At 34.4% G+C, this 19,944-nt stretch overlaps 1 protein-coding gene across 2 annotated transcripts in view; it reads right to left on the bottom strand.

Annotated features, from left to right (window-relative positions):
• Nucleotides 1-19,944, bottom strand: part of LOC136034696 (uncharacterized) — a 131,002-nt gene that overhangs the window by 49,024 nt on the left and 62,034 nt on the right. For both annotated transcript variants that reach the window (XM_065716030.1, XM_065716031.1), the window contains exons 16-20: nt 19,413-19,601; nt 14,181-14,587; nt 5,784-5,950; nt 3,464-3,680; nt 462-708 (exon numbers count right to left, since the gene is read on the bottom strand). In XM_065716030.1, the coding sequence (XP_065572102.1) occupies nt 462-708; nt 3,464-3,680; nt 5,784-5,950; nt 14,181-14,587; nt 19,413-19,601 (1,227 nt within the window). The remainder of the gene's footprint in view (nt 1-461; nt 709-3,463; nt 3,681-5,783; nt 5,951-14,180; nt 14,588-19,412; nt 19,602-19,944) is intronic.

The following is a 19,944-nucleotide window of genomic DNA, read 5'->3' as shown; positions in this document are numbered from 1 at the left end:
TCAAACAAAACAAACCATTGAGCTGATCTCGGGTGAAACGAAAGCACTTGCTATGTATCATATATGAACAATGTCCTTAATAATACATAAAAAATGCTAATTTTGTTGCTTTCTTGTGGGGCGTTTTAACATTTTTTTTTTTTTTTTTTTTTTTTTTTTTTTTTTTTTTTTTTTTTTTTTTTTTTTTTTTTTTTTTTTTTTTTTTTTTTTTTTTTTTTTTTTTTTTTTTTATGTAACGAGAAACTAAGATTCTTTCAAATTTGCTTCCCTTGAAAGAATTTGATCCACTTTTTATGTTTCTTCAATCAAGTATTAACTTCATCCGGACAGCTTAAATTTTTCATTTAAGCTTTTCAAATACACAGTCATTATCAAAATTCCGGATTCAATTGTAAAAAAAATACTACTTCAGGCTAGAAAATCCCCTTTGATATCAATTTCATCAATAATAAAACACTTACTTTCCACTATCTTGGTGATTGTTCGATGATCAATGCTGGCTATCCTTTGCATACTTTCCATTAAATTGACAAAAAGATTAATTTCTGGAGACCCAGCTGCTCTTTCTTCAATCATTAACTGCTTGTGAATATTTTCTAGGGCATCTGATGCTTTGCTTAAGATATCCGGATCTTTTACTCCTGCCTTAGATAATCCTAGTAAGACAGCATCAATGAACTTCTCAGCTTGTCTGCCGTACTGCGACATCTACAGAAACGTATAAACATTGATTACGTTCAAGTAAAAATATTACCCACAAACTGTTGGATTAATGGAATCGTTGTCGTCGAAAAGAAAAATAGCATTAAGAAAAAGGAAACTTTATCAAAGTTTTGCCACGAATCCAGGACATGGTTGCGACTGTCCCAACAACAACAAAGAAAGTTGCTGAAAAATTATTCAAAAATTATTAGATTAGGGAAAAGTGACTAAAAAAGCTCGCTTTTCGGCAAAATCTTTCAAATGATATTCAGCTTTTCAGAAGACTAAAATCCGATTTAACTAAACGAATAGGAACCTGGAAATCTAGGAGGGATTCTGATGGGAATCGACAAAATAGTTGCGACTGGGCAAACACAAAAAGTCACTGGCAAATCATTCAAAAATTGCTAAACTAGGGTGCTAGTCACGCTAATTTTCTCAGGCCCCTAGATGTAGCGAGTAGCTTTAAATTTTAACGAATTTTATATGTTCAGGACCTCTTTATACATACAAAGTCGATTGATATGTTGTATGTATTATTATAAAATCCCATATCTGAGAGTTTCCGTTACTGTTAGCACGGGTCAATACTTACTTACAGTTTATTACCACGAACTACTTGATTAGGCAGCACACAATTTACTTTAAGAATTCATTTCACTTGATAAAAGTAAAAAGGCGTTAACTTTTTGGTTGATTTAGTTGAAAGGGATGAGTCTACAAATTATTTTTGTTTTTGTCTGCCTCATCACTCATGATCATGAAACCTCGGCAATAGGCTTATTTAAGAGTAAATCCTAAGGTCTATTGTCTGTTATCAGTGAAGAAACAAACACAAGGGCACACAAATGTTCCTATACTGTGTATTGGTTCCTCAGGTACTTCCAGTACTTCACATGGCTTTGGATCGACATTCAAATACAATTATTTGAATAAAAATATTCTAACAAACATGCTTCTAGGGGCAACATGATGCCTGAAGCGCCAAAGGTTAAGATACCAAGTTATGAAAAGGGCCAATTTTAAGGCAAACGGTTTATGAATAGATTCCAGTAAAGAGCTGATCATGATAAATTTTTCTGAATTCGGAATAAGGGATGAACTGGGTAGCCGCAAGTGGGGTCATGGGGTCTCATCTCTCTCCCAGCAAGGACTGCTCTTACAACAATTTCAATATCAAAGACAACTTCTACTATATCTACTGCTACCTCGATCAACCCCACCATGACTGCAAAGACTTCGTTTTCTCCTGTTATTACAAACAAAGCTTGATAATCTGCCATACTACTAATAATATACGCATATGCTATGGGAATCATAAAACGAAGAGAAATTTAATTTTAAAATCCAGTTTTTCCGTAGAAAATAAAGAGCGTCTTCAAAATATAAAAAAAAAAAACAGTTACCTTTGCCTAAGCCTCCTTCCTCACACAAATATCAAGCTTGTCTAAATTTTCTGTAGCCTCTTCTATTTTCAACATAGTTCTCCTGTTTTTAATTTTTTTTTTTCCTTTTTTTTATTACGGCACTTCCATCTTCAAAATGTAGTTCTCCTACGGAAATAAATTCAAGCATACGTACAAAAAATGCAGACTATCATGGAAGGACCGCACGACAAATTTAATCCAGAGGAAGCAGGGTACATGTTCATCAAAAGGGCTTAAAAAGGTGTGCAGTATGAAAACATCAGTATGTTCTGGACGTATCATTAAAAACATTGTAATATTTGAGGAGAACAAGGATTGAAGAGTAATCTTTTCCCACATCCGCCTACCACTGATATCTCGAGAAAACACGAGTAAAAGTCTCTACAAGAATGTTTCCTGGATAAAGTACTTAGTATATTCACTCACTTTTGAAACAACCCTTTAAATTTTCCCTAATCCTGATTTTTTTTTTCATTTTTTTTTTTAATTATCGAAGTTTTACCCCGAAGTCCTTTTGCCCCGAAATAGTGATCTTTATTTTTAGTTTCAGTTCCCTCATTTGTTTACTCTTAGTTTTTTTTTCAATTATAGAAAGTCTTCCTCTTTGATTATCATTTTATGTTCCACTAAAATGTGGTGTGTACTGAATAGCACTATCGCCGAAGAATTGTTCTACACGCATTTAGTAACATATGAAAAGTAGTTTTATCCTATTGGTAACGGGCATTACCAACACAATTTCAAATCCTAAGGTTATTAAAAGGTTATTAGTAAGGTTATTAAAGGTTATTAAAAGGCTATAAGGTTATTATAAGGTTATAAGGTTATTAAAAATCACAAACACCACTCCACCAAAACATTGCGGAAAGGATCTATTTTCAAAGCCTTGGTGGGGAGCATTGTTTTTCAATGAAATTATCAAAAAAGATATTTTTAAATAAGATACCAAAAAAATATATTTTGAAATCTAGGGGGGCAACAGCCCAATCCCCACCACTGTTAGAAACTTTGGGATAATTCATTCAGCTAATATTCTGGGGGTTCATCCTCTTCAGCCGCTAAAGTTACATAGTATCCAATATACTTTGTAACTAGATATTAATAATTTGATAGCTACAGGCACAAAATAATCCAATGAAGTTTTGGATTTTCGACATTGCAAATAATCTACATTAATTTTTGCGTTCAACCTAAGGTTACTTTTTTAATTACTGAATCTTCTAGCGTGAAAAAAATTCAACACGGCCAGAATTGCCAAGTTGAATTTGGCTAGTTTAAAATAATGAAAATATACCAAAATTTGAAGCACACACGTAGACATAAACAAATTTAACCTCAAATAAAGTTGTATCACCAGATCCTGACTGCAGAGCTAATCTTGTATAGTAGTTGTCTGGTAAATAGCTCGTTGGTGATGCAAAAGTAGACATCTGTAAAATGTAGCCAAGAACATCGCTGTCACTAAAATCACCAGTCAGAAAATTCCATGAGCCAGATGGTGAAATATAAGCAGGCTTTGCTAAAGGCAATACTGCCGCAGCTCGTGTCCTCCTTAAATATATTTTAAATATACATAAGCACAAATAAAGTAAGCAAACAAAATAAAAATTTGGTTTCAGACATTTAAGACAGAATTAATTCAACAAAGAAAAACTGATTTTTAAGGTTAACAAGAATTAACATAAGGTTGTTTGTTGAATTAATTAAACAAACAAAAATCGATTTTTAAGGTTAACAAAAACACCTGGGGCTTTGGGCTTGGGGCTAAACAGAATTAATTCAACAAAGGAAAACCGATCTTTAAGGTTAACAAGAACACTTAGGGCCTTACGCATAGAAATGAAAAAAAAAAGCTCAAGTAAGTTCAGAAATGTATATCACAAAGCAAATTCTGAACATTTTACGGAATAAGCAGTCAGGAATTCATATTAGGCCTTGGCTTTAGCAAATGTATCCCAGTAGCAACTCCCTAGAATTGGACTCATCTATCAGAGCTGAACAATACGAGCAACTTAGTTTACATCCCACATTCAAACACATCTAAGCTTGCGTTTTTAGCTCTATATTTCGAATCAAGGAGGTTATGTCTTTCCTTTGGACAAATTTAAGCTTAAATGATTTTTAAAAACGCTTTCCAGAATAGACTTCTCTTTAAAAACGAAAAGTAAAGAGCCATATTAAAACCTACAACGAGTAATACTAAAGCCATAAAATAATCGAAGCTTGAAACGGACAAAATGACTATCAATGAATAAATGAAACCTAAAACGAACAAGTATAAAAAATAATAATCACTTCAAAACCAAAAGCAACAGATACTGTTATGGATGAGTAAATGAATCATATAAAAAACAGAAATTAAAATGAAATAATCAAGTCGAACTATCCCTATAAAAAAAAATTGAGAATTGACGCCTAAATAAGACTTTTAAAATGAAAATTAGCAATCTTTGAGGCCATCTGTTTTGCTAGTCGAAGAGAATTTTCGGACTGACGAATCAATAAATGATTTAACAATTGATTTTTCATACATTGAATTGAGTTTAAATGGATGAAAGTATAGATGAAAGCTTACTGCATATCAGAGAAACGAAACTAGAATGACTGTATAAAATATAGAGAAATTTCGTCGTGGAAGCGCAAACAGTTTTCTCAGTGCTACAATAATAAAGAAGAAACCTAGGCAATTTTGAAAACCACTCTGTCTTTCCATGACGAATTTGAAGTGTTATTTGTACGCAAAGAAATAAAATAAAAATAGAAAGCGTTCTAAAATGAAAGTCCAGCGCAAATGACGCTCTGATATTTTGAAAACTTAGGGCTGTTGCAGCCAGTTTCTTATGTATAGTAGCTTCTCCTGGATTGAACTTGCTTTCACTTGAATATTCATTTTGAATTATGGTCGTTTTAGAATTAATTTTTTTATTCAATAGAATATATTTATCTTTTTGTTCTATGTGATTATTCGTTTTGATTTCTTTTCGTGTTGGGTTTTATTTTTCCAAGTTTTAGGTTTTAATATGGTTCTTTACTTTTTTTTGGAATTTTTGTTTTTTCAAAAAAGTTTTTTAAATTACTTCTGTTCATTTTGAGTTAATATTACTTATTAATGCTTAATTATGCTTAAAGTAAAAATTTTGGGCAAAATTTCAACACTTAGTGAACATATATCAGTCAACCGTAGATTTCTGGTATACTTTTGAATTATATTTTCATCATAAATTTCGGTTCAATAGAGAGGGGATTTTTATTCATATGGATCGAAAGCCTATGTAATTTTTGGTCTTCTTTAGGGCTCAAGCCACCCTATGCAGGCCCTTGAATTTACTCTTATCTTAATCCAACCTTTTGCTCAAAGAATCTCTACATGTTTTATTCTTTTGACTCTAGGTCTGATTAAGTAGAAGTGCGATGCCGAGAAATTATAGACAACCTCCCGATTGGTAAAGAATAGACAAACCATTCAAAACAAAATATTGGATAATACTGAAATTGAAATAGTAAGATTTTGCTGATATTCTTTTTAAGTATTCAATGAGATTCTCCGACAGATATTTCTTCTTTTCATGTAATTATTTTTTTAACTTGGTAAAAAATACATAAGCCTCAAAACAACTAAAACCACTTTTAGACAGAGAGAAAATAGCTACTTACGAATTTCTCATGCTTGGGTTAGATGACTTGGATATTGACTGTAAAGAACTATAGAAAAATGAAACAACATCCGGATGCGGGTCAAACCAGGAGCCGACGGCTATTCTTTCCCAAATTCCTAACGGTGGGTTGCTAGCCATAAGTAGAGTCAATGCTGACAGGCGGACCTAAAAACATAAAATGATATTCAAATAAACTCTATGAAGGCAAACATTTACTATCATCAATGATATAACCAGGTTTCTTTTTTAGGAGAGAACCACTATTTGGGGAGGAGGGGTTACCCAATCATAGTGAAAAATTTTTCATTGCCATGACAAGGTATTAAAAATGCAATTTTTAATGATTTCCTATTCTTTCTGTTAAACAGGCTAGGTGGTATGAATTCCATAGCTCCGAGTGTAACACTCATAGTAAGGACTAATTAGAGGTTGTCATGTTTCTGTGTGTTTCAGACATAGCAAGAAATGACCAAACTACCAGTGCTTCCACTAACCATGAATTTTGTGGGGTTTCCGCGAGCTTCCCAATAGAAAATTAGGCTCTCTGGTATTAATACAAAAATTGTCTATTTAAAATTTCTATAAGAATTGTCTATAGCGATGTCTGTTTAATTTTAACGTTTGTGCGTTGGCGAACGTTAATTTTCGAGGAATTTCGGCAAACACAACTTTTTTCAGATTTATTCGGGAAACCTAAAATATGTGAGGATAATGAAGGTACTTTAAATGGTCCCTGATCCCTTGGGTAAAAACTTAATATCTTAGTACATGTTTCGCACATATATTTTGCACTTTTTGCTTTTGCTTTCTCAGATTTTTTTTTGTGTGCGATCTAAATTTTTTTTAAGGCTATTTGTCGGCAGTGTGATAATGGCAAAAGAAAAATTTTGAACTTTCTGTTAAATCTGGGATTCTAGTTTACCAAAAATTTCTTTCCAGCTCACTATTTGTATAAAGAAAAAAAAAACAAAGTTGTACAAGCTCCAAAAAAGCATTTCTTAAGGATCACGAAACGTCAGAGGTGTGCGGAGCATGTAAGTATCCATTCGCGAACCAATTAAGACTGCAGTTCTGGTTATTGGAGAATAAGTCTGGAAAAGCGGGTCTCGGAACACCAATTTCTAATTTTTTTCCTTTATTTGAAAATTTCGGATCTCATCCAGTTGGGCCTAGAACTAGAGAAACAATTCTTGCTATAATCTAGCTCAAAGACTGAAACAACTCATCCAATTCTGGTCATTATCTATCAAATGTGATTGCTGAATCTAAAAGAAACAGGATGATAAATAATATCTAATCTCTAGACTCCACTCCATTGGTGTTTAGACATAGTCCGACCTTTTGTGTGTTGGACTAGGGTCCATAAATTCTCTTAGCCTGGTAAAAACCCAGAAATAGTTTCTGGATCTCAGCCATACTTGGTGCGAAATTAAAAAATGTGTCTCACTTTTTTCTTTCAGGGATTACGACCCCGTTCAAACTTTATGGAGGAGGGGGGAGCTCCCAAATTTAAATCTTCAGGGCATCTATCAGAAGATAGAATCTGATGTCAATCCGTCGCAGTAAGAAGCAAGAAATAACGCCTCAATTGTGACCTCTTTGGGAGGAAGTCTTTGGGAATTCGGTGCCACGCGCAGTGAAAGTCGTTTTTAAAATAAAAGTCTCTCTCTTTCTCTCACTAGTTTCTCATCATCACAACATCTATGTGAGCATGTTGTCAAGTCCCAGTCAAAATTTAAATAAAGTAAGAGTAGTTGTCCTTATTGTGAATTCTCATCATTCGTATCCAATCTAACGTATTTAGGAAAACGCTTTCTAATCTGTAATCATTACGATATATACCAGAACAGGTTTTCAGATCAAAATCAAGTTGAAAAGGAAACGAAACTAGCGTACTGCGCCTTTTGTAGGTCCAGACTTGATCCTACCAATGTGAAAAATAGAGAGGGGGGGGGGGGTCTAAACTCCCACTATCTAGACATCCATCAGAACATGTTGTCGAAACTCAGTAAAAGAGTGGAATGAACTAATTTCTTGTCGTCTTATCTACCCGAAAAAATTTTGACATGCGCCGAAAATGAGTAGAAATAATGATCCAAGTCCTTTTTTGCCCTTTGATAGACCATATACAAAACAACCTTTGTAGCTTGAATAGAAGGGCTCTCAAAATTATTGTTATCAGGATGTCTATCTGAAAAGGTTGATGGATCTCATCCACATTTAATGGGAACATTTGAGGCGAAACATTCAAAAAGAAACCATTCCTTCCTTAGGGGGAGGGGGTCCTATCTACCAAAGCGTACTGTCAAGTTCCAATAAAAATGTGAGAGTGGTGCTTGCTACATTCTTTGGCTCCAGACCCAATCGTGCCTCTGTGGAAAATAGAGGAGATGACCTAACTTCACATGATTAGAAGATGTACTTCATTATATCTACCTTATCAAAACTTAGAACAAAGTAGATGCTAATAAGCCAATAATGCAGTTTTGATTCAAGGCCCGATCTGACTTATTTTGGGAATTCACTAATTCTAGAATTCCAAAATTTTAGTCATCAAAATGTCTAACAGGTTATTTGTATAGACCACAGAGATAAGAATTGACGTTATAGTTGTGCCTTTAAGAGTTCGGGAGCAATTTGACATCAACTATGGAGAGGGAGAAAAAGGCGGATGCCTAAAACAGTTTGTTATCAGCGTATCTACCAAAAGGGGAGGTCAGGTCCCAACCTTGCTCGAAAAGAATCTAGAAATAGGCCTATATTTCTGCCTTTCTAGCGTCTACATTTGAGCCAATATTGGCAGGAGATAGATTGAGTTTCAAAATGGCTGGCCTTCAGCCTAATTAATAGCTGAGCTGCAATAGAAAATATCTGGTCTATAGCGATAGTTATAATGGTTCTGAGTGCCCATGCTTAATCTGAGCTCCGCGAGTAAAGGTCTTTAAGTCTTATAACAGCTAGAGTACAAGTTAAGTCTTTAGAGTATTTTTAATTTTTAGAGCATTTGGCACTAGAAGGAAATGCAATTTTTCTAATTGACAAAAATGTAGGAAGGAGGCATGGATTTTCACAGATTTGTTAAATGAAGATACAAAAATGAACTTTCAAAACCCCAGGGGCTTTTTCATTTCGATTTGTTTAGTAAAGATGCAAAAAAAATGTGCTTTGTAAAATCTGAGATTGGGGGGGGGGTATTATCATTTTCATAAAATTACATGAAAAAGATGTTTTAAAAATCAAGGGGGAGGCGAAACTTCCCCCCTGATTGGAATCGCTGACTAAATGCCACGTGAGCTTTTAGGTTGTTTCATTTTGGGTTTTAAATATGCATTCAAATCCATGAGCCAATTCTTATATGAAGGGTCCGTAGCTATGGGAAATCGTCCAGGATTGTCACATAGGTAATCACAACAAAAAATTTGTTGATAAATACATTTGTAGAAATTAGTCTTCTGTTCTCTAGGTACACATCCATGAGCCAATTCTTTTATGAAGGGTCCATAGCTACAGGAAATCGTCCAGGATTGTCACATGTAATCACAACAAAAATTTGTAGATAAAAGCATTAGTAGAAATCAGTCTTCTGTTCTCTAGGTACTTCATGTATATAACGTAAACGGTTCCCGTGTTACTCGACTCCCTTTTAACTCAACCTATTTAACACAATCTTGGTTCAACTCAGCCCTATTCAACTCACCCGCTGTCAGTAATCCAACCTCCGTGCAACTCAACCTTCCTTCAAGTTAGCGTCCGTTAAGTTCAACCCTCAATTAACTCAACCCCGTGCATCTCAGCCCCTGTTTAATAGTAAATCATAATAAATGCTTTTAGTGCCATGATTAAATAAAAAAAATTCAACTGAAAGTAAGGAGCAACATCAAAACTTATAACGAAAAGAAATAATTACATTATATTAGGGGGTTTTTTCCCTCCTCAACATCTCGCTCTTTACGCTAAAGTTTTTCGGTAATATTAAAAAACCTTCTTATTGTTCTAATTAAACGAGCCTTGTGTTAAGGAGTCGTTCTTACAGAATTGGACAAAATTCAAACTTTAACGTAAAAAACGAGGCGTTAAGGAGAGAGCAACTCCCTTCATATACGTAATAATTTCTGCTTACTTTAAGTTTTAATGTTGCTCCTTACTTTTAGTTGGAAAAACTTGCTTTTTTATTTAATTTCTGATTTTTTTTAAAACATTGCCTGGAAATCTGGCTCCAGCTCCACGCAAAATCCCTCCCCACGGATATATCGTCTAGACAATTCAATCCAGGTGAAAATTTACTCCGGAAAATTATCCTTAACGTCTCCAAGTGTGAGAATCAGTCGGCAAAGAGAAAGCAAGACATAGAAGAATTACACGTTCGAATTCTGGAAGATTCCCCCAGTGTAAAATTTCCTCTGAAAAATTCACCCCCTGGAAACTTCCCTCCCCTGGAAAAACCCCCGGCTCTCATCCCCCCTTCCGATAAATGTTTATATACTTCCCAAAAACAAATACTATGCATAAGCAATGGGCAAATTTTATAAGTTAAAAATCGTTACCCAGGGAGCTGCGGGGGGGGGGTATGTTATCTCCAAATACATAGTTATTCGGATTTTCATCTATGCTGAATAAAATGGTTATCTCAAAATTTCAATCAGACGACTTTGATAAAAAGGGGCGTGGGAGGGGGCATAATTACCCTCTACTATTTTCGGTCACTCAAAAACAGCACTAGAGCCTTTTAATTTCCTTTTGAATGAGCCCTCTTACGATATTCTTGGAACACTGGATCGATACAATCACCCCTTAAAAAAACAAAAAAAATCAAATAAACACGCATCAGTGGTCTTTCTCCTGGCAAAAAGCAAAACATTCCACATTTTTATAGATAAAAGCTTGAAACATCTACATTAGGGTTCTCTGATACGCTGAATCTGATGGTGTGATTTTTATTAAAATTCTTTGACATTTAAAGGATGTTTCTGCTTTTTTTTCGGAAATAAGGCAATAAGGCTGGTAGCCTTTGATGGACAAGATTAAACTTAATGAAACTAGCACATTGAGAATAAGCATAGTAAAAGAATTCTTTTGATATATCTATTGATATAAAAATTCTCTTTTTTAGAGTTTCGGTTACTATTGAGCCAGATTACTCCTTACTTATACTTCATTCCCACAAAGTGTTTGATGGGACAGAGCTAGCAGTGGACGTCGCATGACAAGAAAATATAACACAAAATTATTCAAATAAATACAGAAATGAATAAATTGACCACTGTAGTGCTTCACAAAGTAGAGACACGAGGGACGATATATAATACTTTGATGCCTTTCGGGTTGGAGGAAAAAGGAATTGGCAAGAGAGAGTGAGGACTCGTCTGCGTGTTTACGGCAACTGGTTAGGAGTTCTTGAAAATCTTACATTCCCAGACTGCTCCAAAATACCTTATATAAATCCCATTCCTAAAGGAAAAAGTCGATCAAGTTGTTAACGAGCTCTGGAAGACCAGCCCCTCTAGGTTCCATCCAAAGATTGAGGAGACTATGGGAAGAACTCGAAAATCGCTGACAACCTATGCCAATGATAGTGAACCTCTTAGTGCTCGTATGATCCACACGCATTTTTCAAATATGTCGTACACACCCACCTTTAGATGAAATTGGACTCATCGACCAAATTCTGATTTAACAAGGATAGATGACGCACTACAATCTGTGGCCCAAGTAGTTAGTAAATTATTGTTAGTTTTAAGCGTAAGTTTTCCTAAGGGAATCAAACCTGTTATTTTTACTTAGCTTCAATTTTTGTCAAATTACTTTTGTATTTAAAAACAAACATTTTCAACTAAATCGATTATTTCTATTATAACAGTGAAATGGACATCACCTCAGGCCCTCCTATAAATTCTTCAGAAATTCCTTCATCAGAAATTCCTTCAGATCATTAGATAAGAAGAAAAAAAGATAAAGGTCCTTCAAACCAGTGATGGAGCAGGGCGTCAAATCAAAGTTTCAATTTCTGGATCTTTTTTACAGGGACAAATAGCACGAACTTCGCAGATTGGTATATTCCTACAGATGAAAAATATCCATTCCATGAATCCCTGAATATTGTTGCCAAATAAAATAAGAAATTGAATACATCCTTTGGGGACCTAGCATGTGGGCAATAAGATTAGAAACTAATTGGGCGACAGGCAGTAGTGAGTCACCTAGCCATATTAAAAAAATAGAATTTAATATGTAAAAACATAAACAATACCTTTCCCAAACAAATACCTCGCATAAGCTGCTACTGGTACTTCTTTTTCTTCTTCTTGTTTGGATTAGTATGAACACGCTTTCATACTATTTCATCATTGGCATCAAATTCTAAGCCCTGTATTGTGTTGCTGCAGTTAGTTCGAATTCTAGGTCCCGCATAACAAAGATGAGACCAAACCAACTGCACTACAACAGGACCCTCTATACAGTAAGACTAAAAAATGGATCCATACCTTTAAGATCTTACTAGGTGATACTAAATGGCATTAATTGTTATATTTGTTTGTTTTTCAAACAGTTCGTGGTAACGAACTGTAGCAAGGAGCGACCCGGCTCAATAGTAACCAAAACTCTAAAATATGGAATTTTGATACCAATAGCTACATCAAAAGAATCGCATTTTAATGCTGATTTTAAATACATAAGTTTCATCAAGTTTAGTCTTACCCATCAAAAGTTACGAGCCTGAGAAAATTTGCGTTATTTTAGAAAATAGGGGGAAACACCCCCTAAAAGTCATAGAATCTTAACGAAAATCACAACATCAGATTCAGCGTATCAGAGAACCCTACTGAAGAAGTTTCAAGCTCCTATCTACAAAAATGTGGAATTTTGTATTTTTTTGCCAGAAGGCAGATCACGGATGCGTGTTTATTTGTTTTTTTTTTCTAGGGATGATCGTATCGACCCAGTTGTCCTAGAATGTTGCGAGAGGGAATTTTAGAGGAAATGAAAAGTTCTAGTGCCCTTTTTAAGTGACCAAAAAAATTGGAGGGCACCTAGGCCCCCTCCCACGCTAATTATTTTCCCAAAATCAACGGATCGAAATTCTGAGATAGCCATTTTATTCAGCGTAGACGAAAAACCTAATAATTATGTCTTTAGGGACGACTTACTCCCCCATAGTCCCCGTGGGAGGGGCTACAAGTTACAAACTTTGACTTGTGCTTACATATAGTAATCGTTATTGGGAAGTGTACAGGCATTTTCAGGAGGATTTTTTGGTTGGAGGCAGGGGTTGAGAAGAGGGGAATATGCTGGGGGAGCTTTCCATCGAGGAATTTGTCATGGGGGAAGAAAATTTCCATGAAGGGAGCGCAGGATTTACTAGCATTTCTTAAAAAAAATGAAAAAATAAATATGAAAAAGTTTTTTTTTTCAGCTGGAAGTAAAAAGCAGCATTAAAACTTAAAACGAACAGAAATTATTACCCATATCAGGGGCTCACTTCCTCCTAATACCTCGCTCTTTACGCTAAAGTATTTTTAGTAATTTCAACTATTTATTCTGCGGCTTTTGTGATTCAGGGGTCATTCTTAATGAATTGGGACAAAATTTAAGTTTTAGTGTAAAGAGCGAGGTACTGACGAGGGGGCGAACCCCCTCATATATGTAATAAAAACATGAGAATACAAAAGTTCTTTACGTAAGCTAATTTATAAGTTACGTATATCTTTTACTAATAAAAAGATTCGTAAAAAATCAAAAGTTCTAGTTGCCTTTTTAATTAACCGAAAATCGGCGGGCAACTAGGCTTCCTCCCCCGCTCTTTTTTTCTCAAAATCATTCGATCAAAATTAAGAGAAAGCCATTTAGCCAAAAAAAAAAAAAAATAAATATGCCAATTTCGTTTTAATTATTCCTCTGCGGAGAGCCAAAATCAAAATATACATTGATTCAAAAACGTTCAGAAATTAAGTAAAAAAAAAACAAGTTTTTTTGAATGAAAGTAAGGAGCGACATTAAAACTTAAAACGAACAGAAATTACTTCGTATATGAAAGGGGCTGCTTCCTCATCAACGCCCCGCTCTTTACGCTAAAGTTTTTTACTGTTTTAAAAAGAAGTATTGAGAGAAAGAGTCAAACTATAGCGTAAAGAGCGGGGCTTTGATGAGGAAGCAGCCCCTTTCATATACGAAGTAATTTCTGTTCGTTTTAAGTTTTAATGTCGCTCCTTACTTTCATTCAAAAAAACTTGTTTTTTTTTATTTAATTCACTTAGAGTCCAGCTTCAATGTCCCCTCGTGTCAGTTTCTTACTTGTTCTTTGTCGAGTGGGATCCCTAATCTTTTCGTTAAATACTACGACATTAAATGTAAACTATCAAACTAAACTATTTAACTATGCTTGTTATGAGAGAATTACCTGGAAATCTTCAGCCGTATTAAAGAATAGTGACTTAAGGATGGGAAGAACTCGCTTGTTTTGAGAGTAAGCCAATTTACTTAAGGCAAAAACAGCCTTAGATCGTATTACTCGGCAGCCTCCATCATCAAATAAGGGTTTATCATCATGCACCATCCGAGTTTCCCTTTTCAATTGTAACTTCCTCTGCTTTTCTTCCAACTTTTCTAGTAGGTCTTCATACTCCTGCCTTTCTTTAATCTCCTGCAGTTTGGCTTCATATTCTCGTTGTGCTTCAAGCATTTTTGCCGTTAGTTTTGAATCTTTTTTCTCGCTTTTAGCTTCCTTTTTGGTGCCTGATTGGTTTGAGCTTCTTATCTCTTTTTCAAATCCTTCTTCATCTTCATACTCGCTCTCCTTGACAGATGCTGGGAAAATAAATTTGATATAAAAACATTTCAACGCTGGGAACGCTCCATAACTGACACAAAAATGATAAACCAAAACAGAAAAAAAACTTATTTTCATTTATGCTATGGTACTTAGGACATTGATTATAATCTATAATTGAAATCTAATGACAGAATAATATTTAGGTGAAATATATAACAAAATCCGGCTTGCAGTGGTAGCTAGCAACCTAGTAGGAGACGATCACGTCCCGTACATACCTCATAACTACTAAAAATAGAGTTAGATCGAAACAAACATTACACTTTTAGAATAGCCTTGCCTGAAACCCTTATATAGGGAACTTACAGCTGCTCGGCATAAATAACAAGCAAAATCCTTTGGTTTTGAAAAAAATAAGGCACGGTATTCTGCATCGACGGTATCCTTTTTTCCATTTTCCCTCCGTAGCTAGTGGGGCACTGTTTTATGGCTCATTTTAAAGGAATTTGATATATTTAAAAATCTTCTATAGTTGAAAAAAATTGTTTCTAAATAAAATCATTTTGCATAACACTACATTAGCAAATGTAATTGACATCATCTTGCATACTAAAATCAAAATAGTATTTGAACACTATAATTACATTAAAGAACGAACTACAGCCAATATTATTTGAATCATTTAAATAAATAATTATACACATGATTATCCAACACACACTTATCTTACGACAAGATAATATCAAAAAAATTATTTCCCTGGTTAGTTGTTATAGCAGTGTCATGGTCGCGGCTGCTACTGCAATCACTTTATATAAAGGACCAGTATAATTAACTATAAATGGGTATTATGTAAGTTTCATCATTGTCATGACTAGCTACTGACTAGCGGTTGCTGAGACATAGTAGAGAATAAACCATGGCAGTTATTGGACTTGATTAGCTGCCTGATTCTCTGGCTTTTGTCTCTTAAGAAAAAGCTGTAGGCTTTATCCTGTTTGTGATTTTCTTTGAAATTATAGTAAAGGATAAACTCTAGCAAAGCAACTGAAATATTTAACTAAATCATCAAATGTATATATATATATTAAAGAACGAACTCTAGTCCATAATAACTGAAGTACTTATATTAATAATTCTATGCATGATGATGCAACAGACACTTGCATTTCGACAACATAACATAACACATAAGAGTTGCAGCTTTACCTGCAACCTAGTATAGAGTAAACCAGAGCCCATAGTAACGAAAAGTTAAAACACGCTTTTTTTAAACTACCTAACGAGACAACTTGCCATCTGAGACTGATTTAGGAATTGTAACTGTTATTTCGGTTAATTCCAGAAGTAAAAGTTTATTACGAAACGAATCGTTGTTGCAGCTATAGATAAAACTAGTAAAGATGAACCCGAGCCCATAGTAGCCAAAAGTTGAAAACAGGTTTTGAAAAAGACAGGCAAATAAAAAAAAATGGCACCTGACACTGATTCAGGAATGGTAACTATTATTTCAGTTAAAATCTTATAATGAAATAAACGTATGCTGATTTCAAAGTAGTAGTCATATGCTGTGCAATTCATCACATAATAGTTGTTACAGTAGCACATTGCTTCAGACACGGCCATTTAAATTCAGAAGAGAAGAGTTCAAACTATTCTATGGTTAACGTACTGCAGTAACTATAGATTCAGTTTGAATAAAGTAAACGCTTGGGCTCATCACTGAGTTACTTCTCAGTGAGATCTACGCCCCAGGCAACCTAAGCAAGTTCCCAGGTGACGGATAGGAGAAATTCCTCCAGATATGGAGATTCCCCCGAATATCCAATAAGAAGACGCAGACCATGGGACTGAACAGATCCTGCTTGGTCATCTGACGGGTCTTAATACTTCAGGACAACATTGCGAAAAACAATGTTATATTGCGATAAATACAAGAAAAATAAATACTTTTTCTAATTTGCAATTGCAAATAAACTTCCGTTAAATATTTGAACAAGAATAAAAAGCAATATGCGATTAGATGACAAGCGAAAGTGAGAAAACAACTGTCAACTGAGAAACAATATTCGGTTAGGACACAAACGAAATCGAGAGGAACAATAGGGAATTTTCTGGGACGAAAACACCAGCTCCATCCAGGGTACATCAGATAATTAACTAGACCGAATCTTTACATAATTTACGGAATAGCCACAGTATTCAAGCAATAGCGAGTACTTCAAATTTAACAGACAAGAGTGAAATGATGTTCTATTTTGTATTGATATATTAAAATTTACTACTTGTTCCTTAAATATTGTTGTTTATGTATATCTTGAACAATATATAGATAATTTCACCATGCCTCTAGTACTGATTGCCTGATTTTCATAGGAGCCTGGTGGGAATAATAAGGAATCGATGTCAAAATGTTGCATAAACAATTTCTCACTTGGTCATCTATTAATATAAAAGTTTGATTCCAGGAGACAATTATAACTTTGAAATGACAGATAAATAAAATTATTTTATTTAAAATTTTCAGGAATTATTCTAGTTTCAATCGACAAATCAGATTTTTTTTTGTTCAAACCCTTAAAAAAATGCTGCATTTTACACAAAAATATCTAAATGCTTTTTATAATATTAAAACTCCTATTTTGACCTTTGTATGCAAGATGATTTGCTGCTCCAGTGATATACAAAAATATAGTTTTTCGTAAAAATTTATTTTATTTTAAGAACTTTTTGCTAATTACAAAAGGTTCTTAAATACATAAATTTGCTTTAAAATGAGCAATTAAAAAGCTCTCTATAATATATAGCAAAAGAACGGACTCTAGACAATTGGTATGACATATAGGGACCCGGTCTCAATTGTTGACGAAGAATTTTGGAGGTTTTGAGAGTACTATGTTTGGTGGACCAGGACTTCAGCCCAAGCACTCCTAATATCATAGCGTCATATTTTCAGTTTGTTTTTGATTAGTTTTGTTATGTCTTAGGTCGTATTTTTGTGTATTTTCTTACCCTCATGGCTCCAAAAATATTAAGCATAATTTTAAGTTTCTATGTTGATTGTGTTAGCCTTATTTTATTTTTTTGATACGAAAAACTACAAAATGTTGTAGATACAAACAAAAATTCAATTATTGGAATTGGGACCCGGTCTCAATTGTTGACGAAGAATTTTGGAGGTTTTGAGAGTACTATGTTTGGTGGACCAGGACTTCAGCCCAAGCGCTCCTAATATCATAGCGTCATATTTTCAGTTTGTTTTTGATTAGTTTTGTTATGTCTTAGGTCGTATTTTTGTGTATTTTCTTACCCTCATGGCTCCAAAAATATTAAGCATAATTTTAAGTTTCTATGTTGATTGTGTTAGCCTTATTTTATTTTTTTGATACGAAAAACTACAAAATGTTGTAGATACAAACAAAAATTCAATTATTGGAATTGCCATAGTTAAAAACTATATTTCAGAAGTTTTCAACCCTCCCTCTTAAAGATTAAAGAGAAACATTTTTTTAGATTGGGCAGCACTGACACGCCCCTTTTTCCCTCTTCTTCCATAGTTACTAGCTTATATATACATGCTTTTTAATAAATTCACCTAGATATCAGTAAATTAAAACGCAATTTATCGCAAAAACTATTTTTTGGGGTTATTTCTATATTTTTATCTTCATTATTTTAGGCCATATGACGTATGCCATCATGCTAAAATTCTAGTAAAGAGTAGAGTAAAAAATGGTTAAAAAATTTGTTTGACAAAGATAAATGATACGTGATCTAGAATGAACTTATAGTTAGGGAGAAATTGTTTAGATCAGTTGAAGTGATAAGGGTTTGTGTAAACATTTTTAGAGAGATAGAACTTCTTAGAAGTAGAGGAGAATAACGAAAGTAGAGACAAGTAGTGGAAGCAGACATTAACATGTGCAAGTTTAAGCACAGAAGGATCAGTGGTAGAATGCTCGCCTGGAACGCGAGTGGCTCAGGTTCGATTCTCGAAATAGATTTCTTTTTCTGGCATAATTATTGCTCTTATTTAGAATTTTTTCAGATTTAATAGTCGGCGCAAGTTGAGAGATATCAAAGTGTTTTGATACCAGATTCTTGATACCCAAACGTTCCTTGCTTTAGAAAAGCGCGGGAAGTGCTGCCTTAAATACCAGCACATCCCTTTCCTCTTCTAAGACATTTGACTTAGAAAATACTGAGTACCGGAGTTAAGACAACATTCGGAGGGAAATAGAAACTATGAAGAACTTCATATATGTCATTCTCATAAACCGAATCGTTTTGAAGTGAACTAGAATCAAAATGGACATCAAAACTGCTTTTTAGAAAGAATAAAGCTTTCTTAACAACAAAGACATCGAAAATGTGAGATATTACGCCCCAATAAATTGCTTACTTACATATTCGAGTGGTTTAAAGCTTTGGGAGACCTGTTTCTGAATATTTATCCCAGTATATCTATTTCAAACTCTAAATGATATGAAAATTTGTCTACAAGACATTTTTTCTTTTGAGGCTTACGAGTTGACCGAAATCCAGCGAAAAATGGGGTAAGCTTGGACAAAAGTAGTTTTTTAAGGCATTTATAAAGGTCTTCACTGCCCTTTCCTATGTTTCACGAAGCTATCGCCCTTATTAACTAAGTCTATCTAAAAGTCTTTCCCGCTTAAGCTTTCTTCGTAATTTCCCTATTGCTTCATCCTGATTTACTAGCAAGGATCGGTTATGCAGTAAAGGAGTAGAAAGTAGAATACCAGGTACAAGGAGCTTTTGTCGCAGCTGAAAAAGTTTCAAAGAATAAGAAGATAAGTTTGTTAAATCCAAAATTTAAATCAATGAACGCGCAATACTTGCCTTTATCAACCATTTTTTGAAGCTTTTCTCGAGCCTTCTCTATATCTTCTGCAGTCTCAGCGTCAACAAGTAAACTCACAACTTTCATTATCTTCTTCCTAAGCTTAGGGACACTGCCTTCAACTTGTCCACTACTTTTTTTTTCTGTTGATGCATATGGAGTTTCTTCTTTCATTGACGACCCTCCTTCTAAAAGAAATGAAGAGCTTTACACTTTCCCTCCTTATTTTTGAAGATTCTTGAAGATAATATAATGATGTCTGCAATTAAAAGGGAAGGTAAAATTGACTTGAAGTATAAGTCTACGTTTTCAAACATACTTAAGCCGTTTGAAATTTTTCCGCAGTGTGTAGGTATTGCAGAAAACGCACAATGTATTAGGTCAGCCGAATTTTTTTCTTTTGGAAATATGTTTCTTTTAATTCTTTAATAATGTAACATCCCTCTCAAGATACTTCATGACGGGAGCGCTCCGCATTAAAATAGATTAAGGCCAAAAGACTAAGCAAAAGCGGCTTTAAAAGTTGAGAAT

Source organism: Artemia franciscana, chromosome 13, assembly GCF_032884065.1.
Source record: "Artemia franciscana chromosome 13, ASM3288406v1, whole genome shotgun sequence".
Classification (NCBI taxonomy): domain Eukaryota; kingdom Metazoa; phylum Arthropoda; class Branchiopoda; order Anostraca; family Artemiidae; genus Artemia; species Artemia franciscana.
This window is presented reverse-complemented; position numbering and strand designations above follow the sequence as displayed.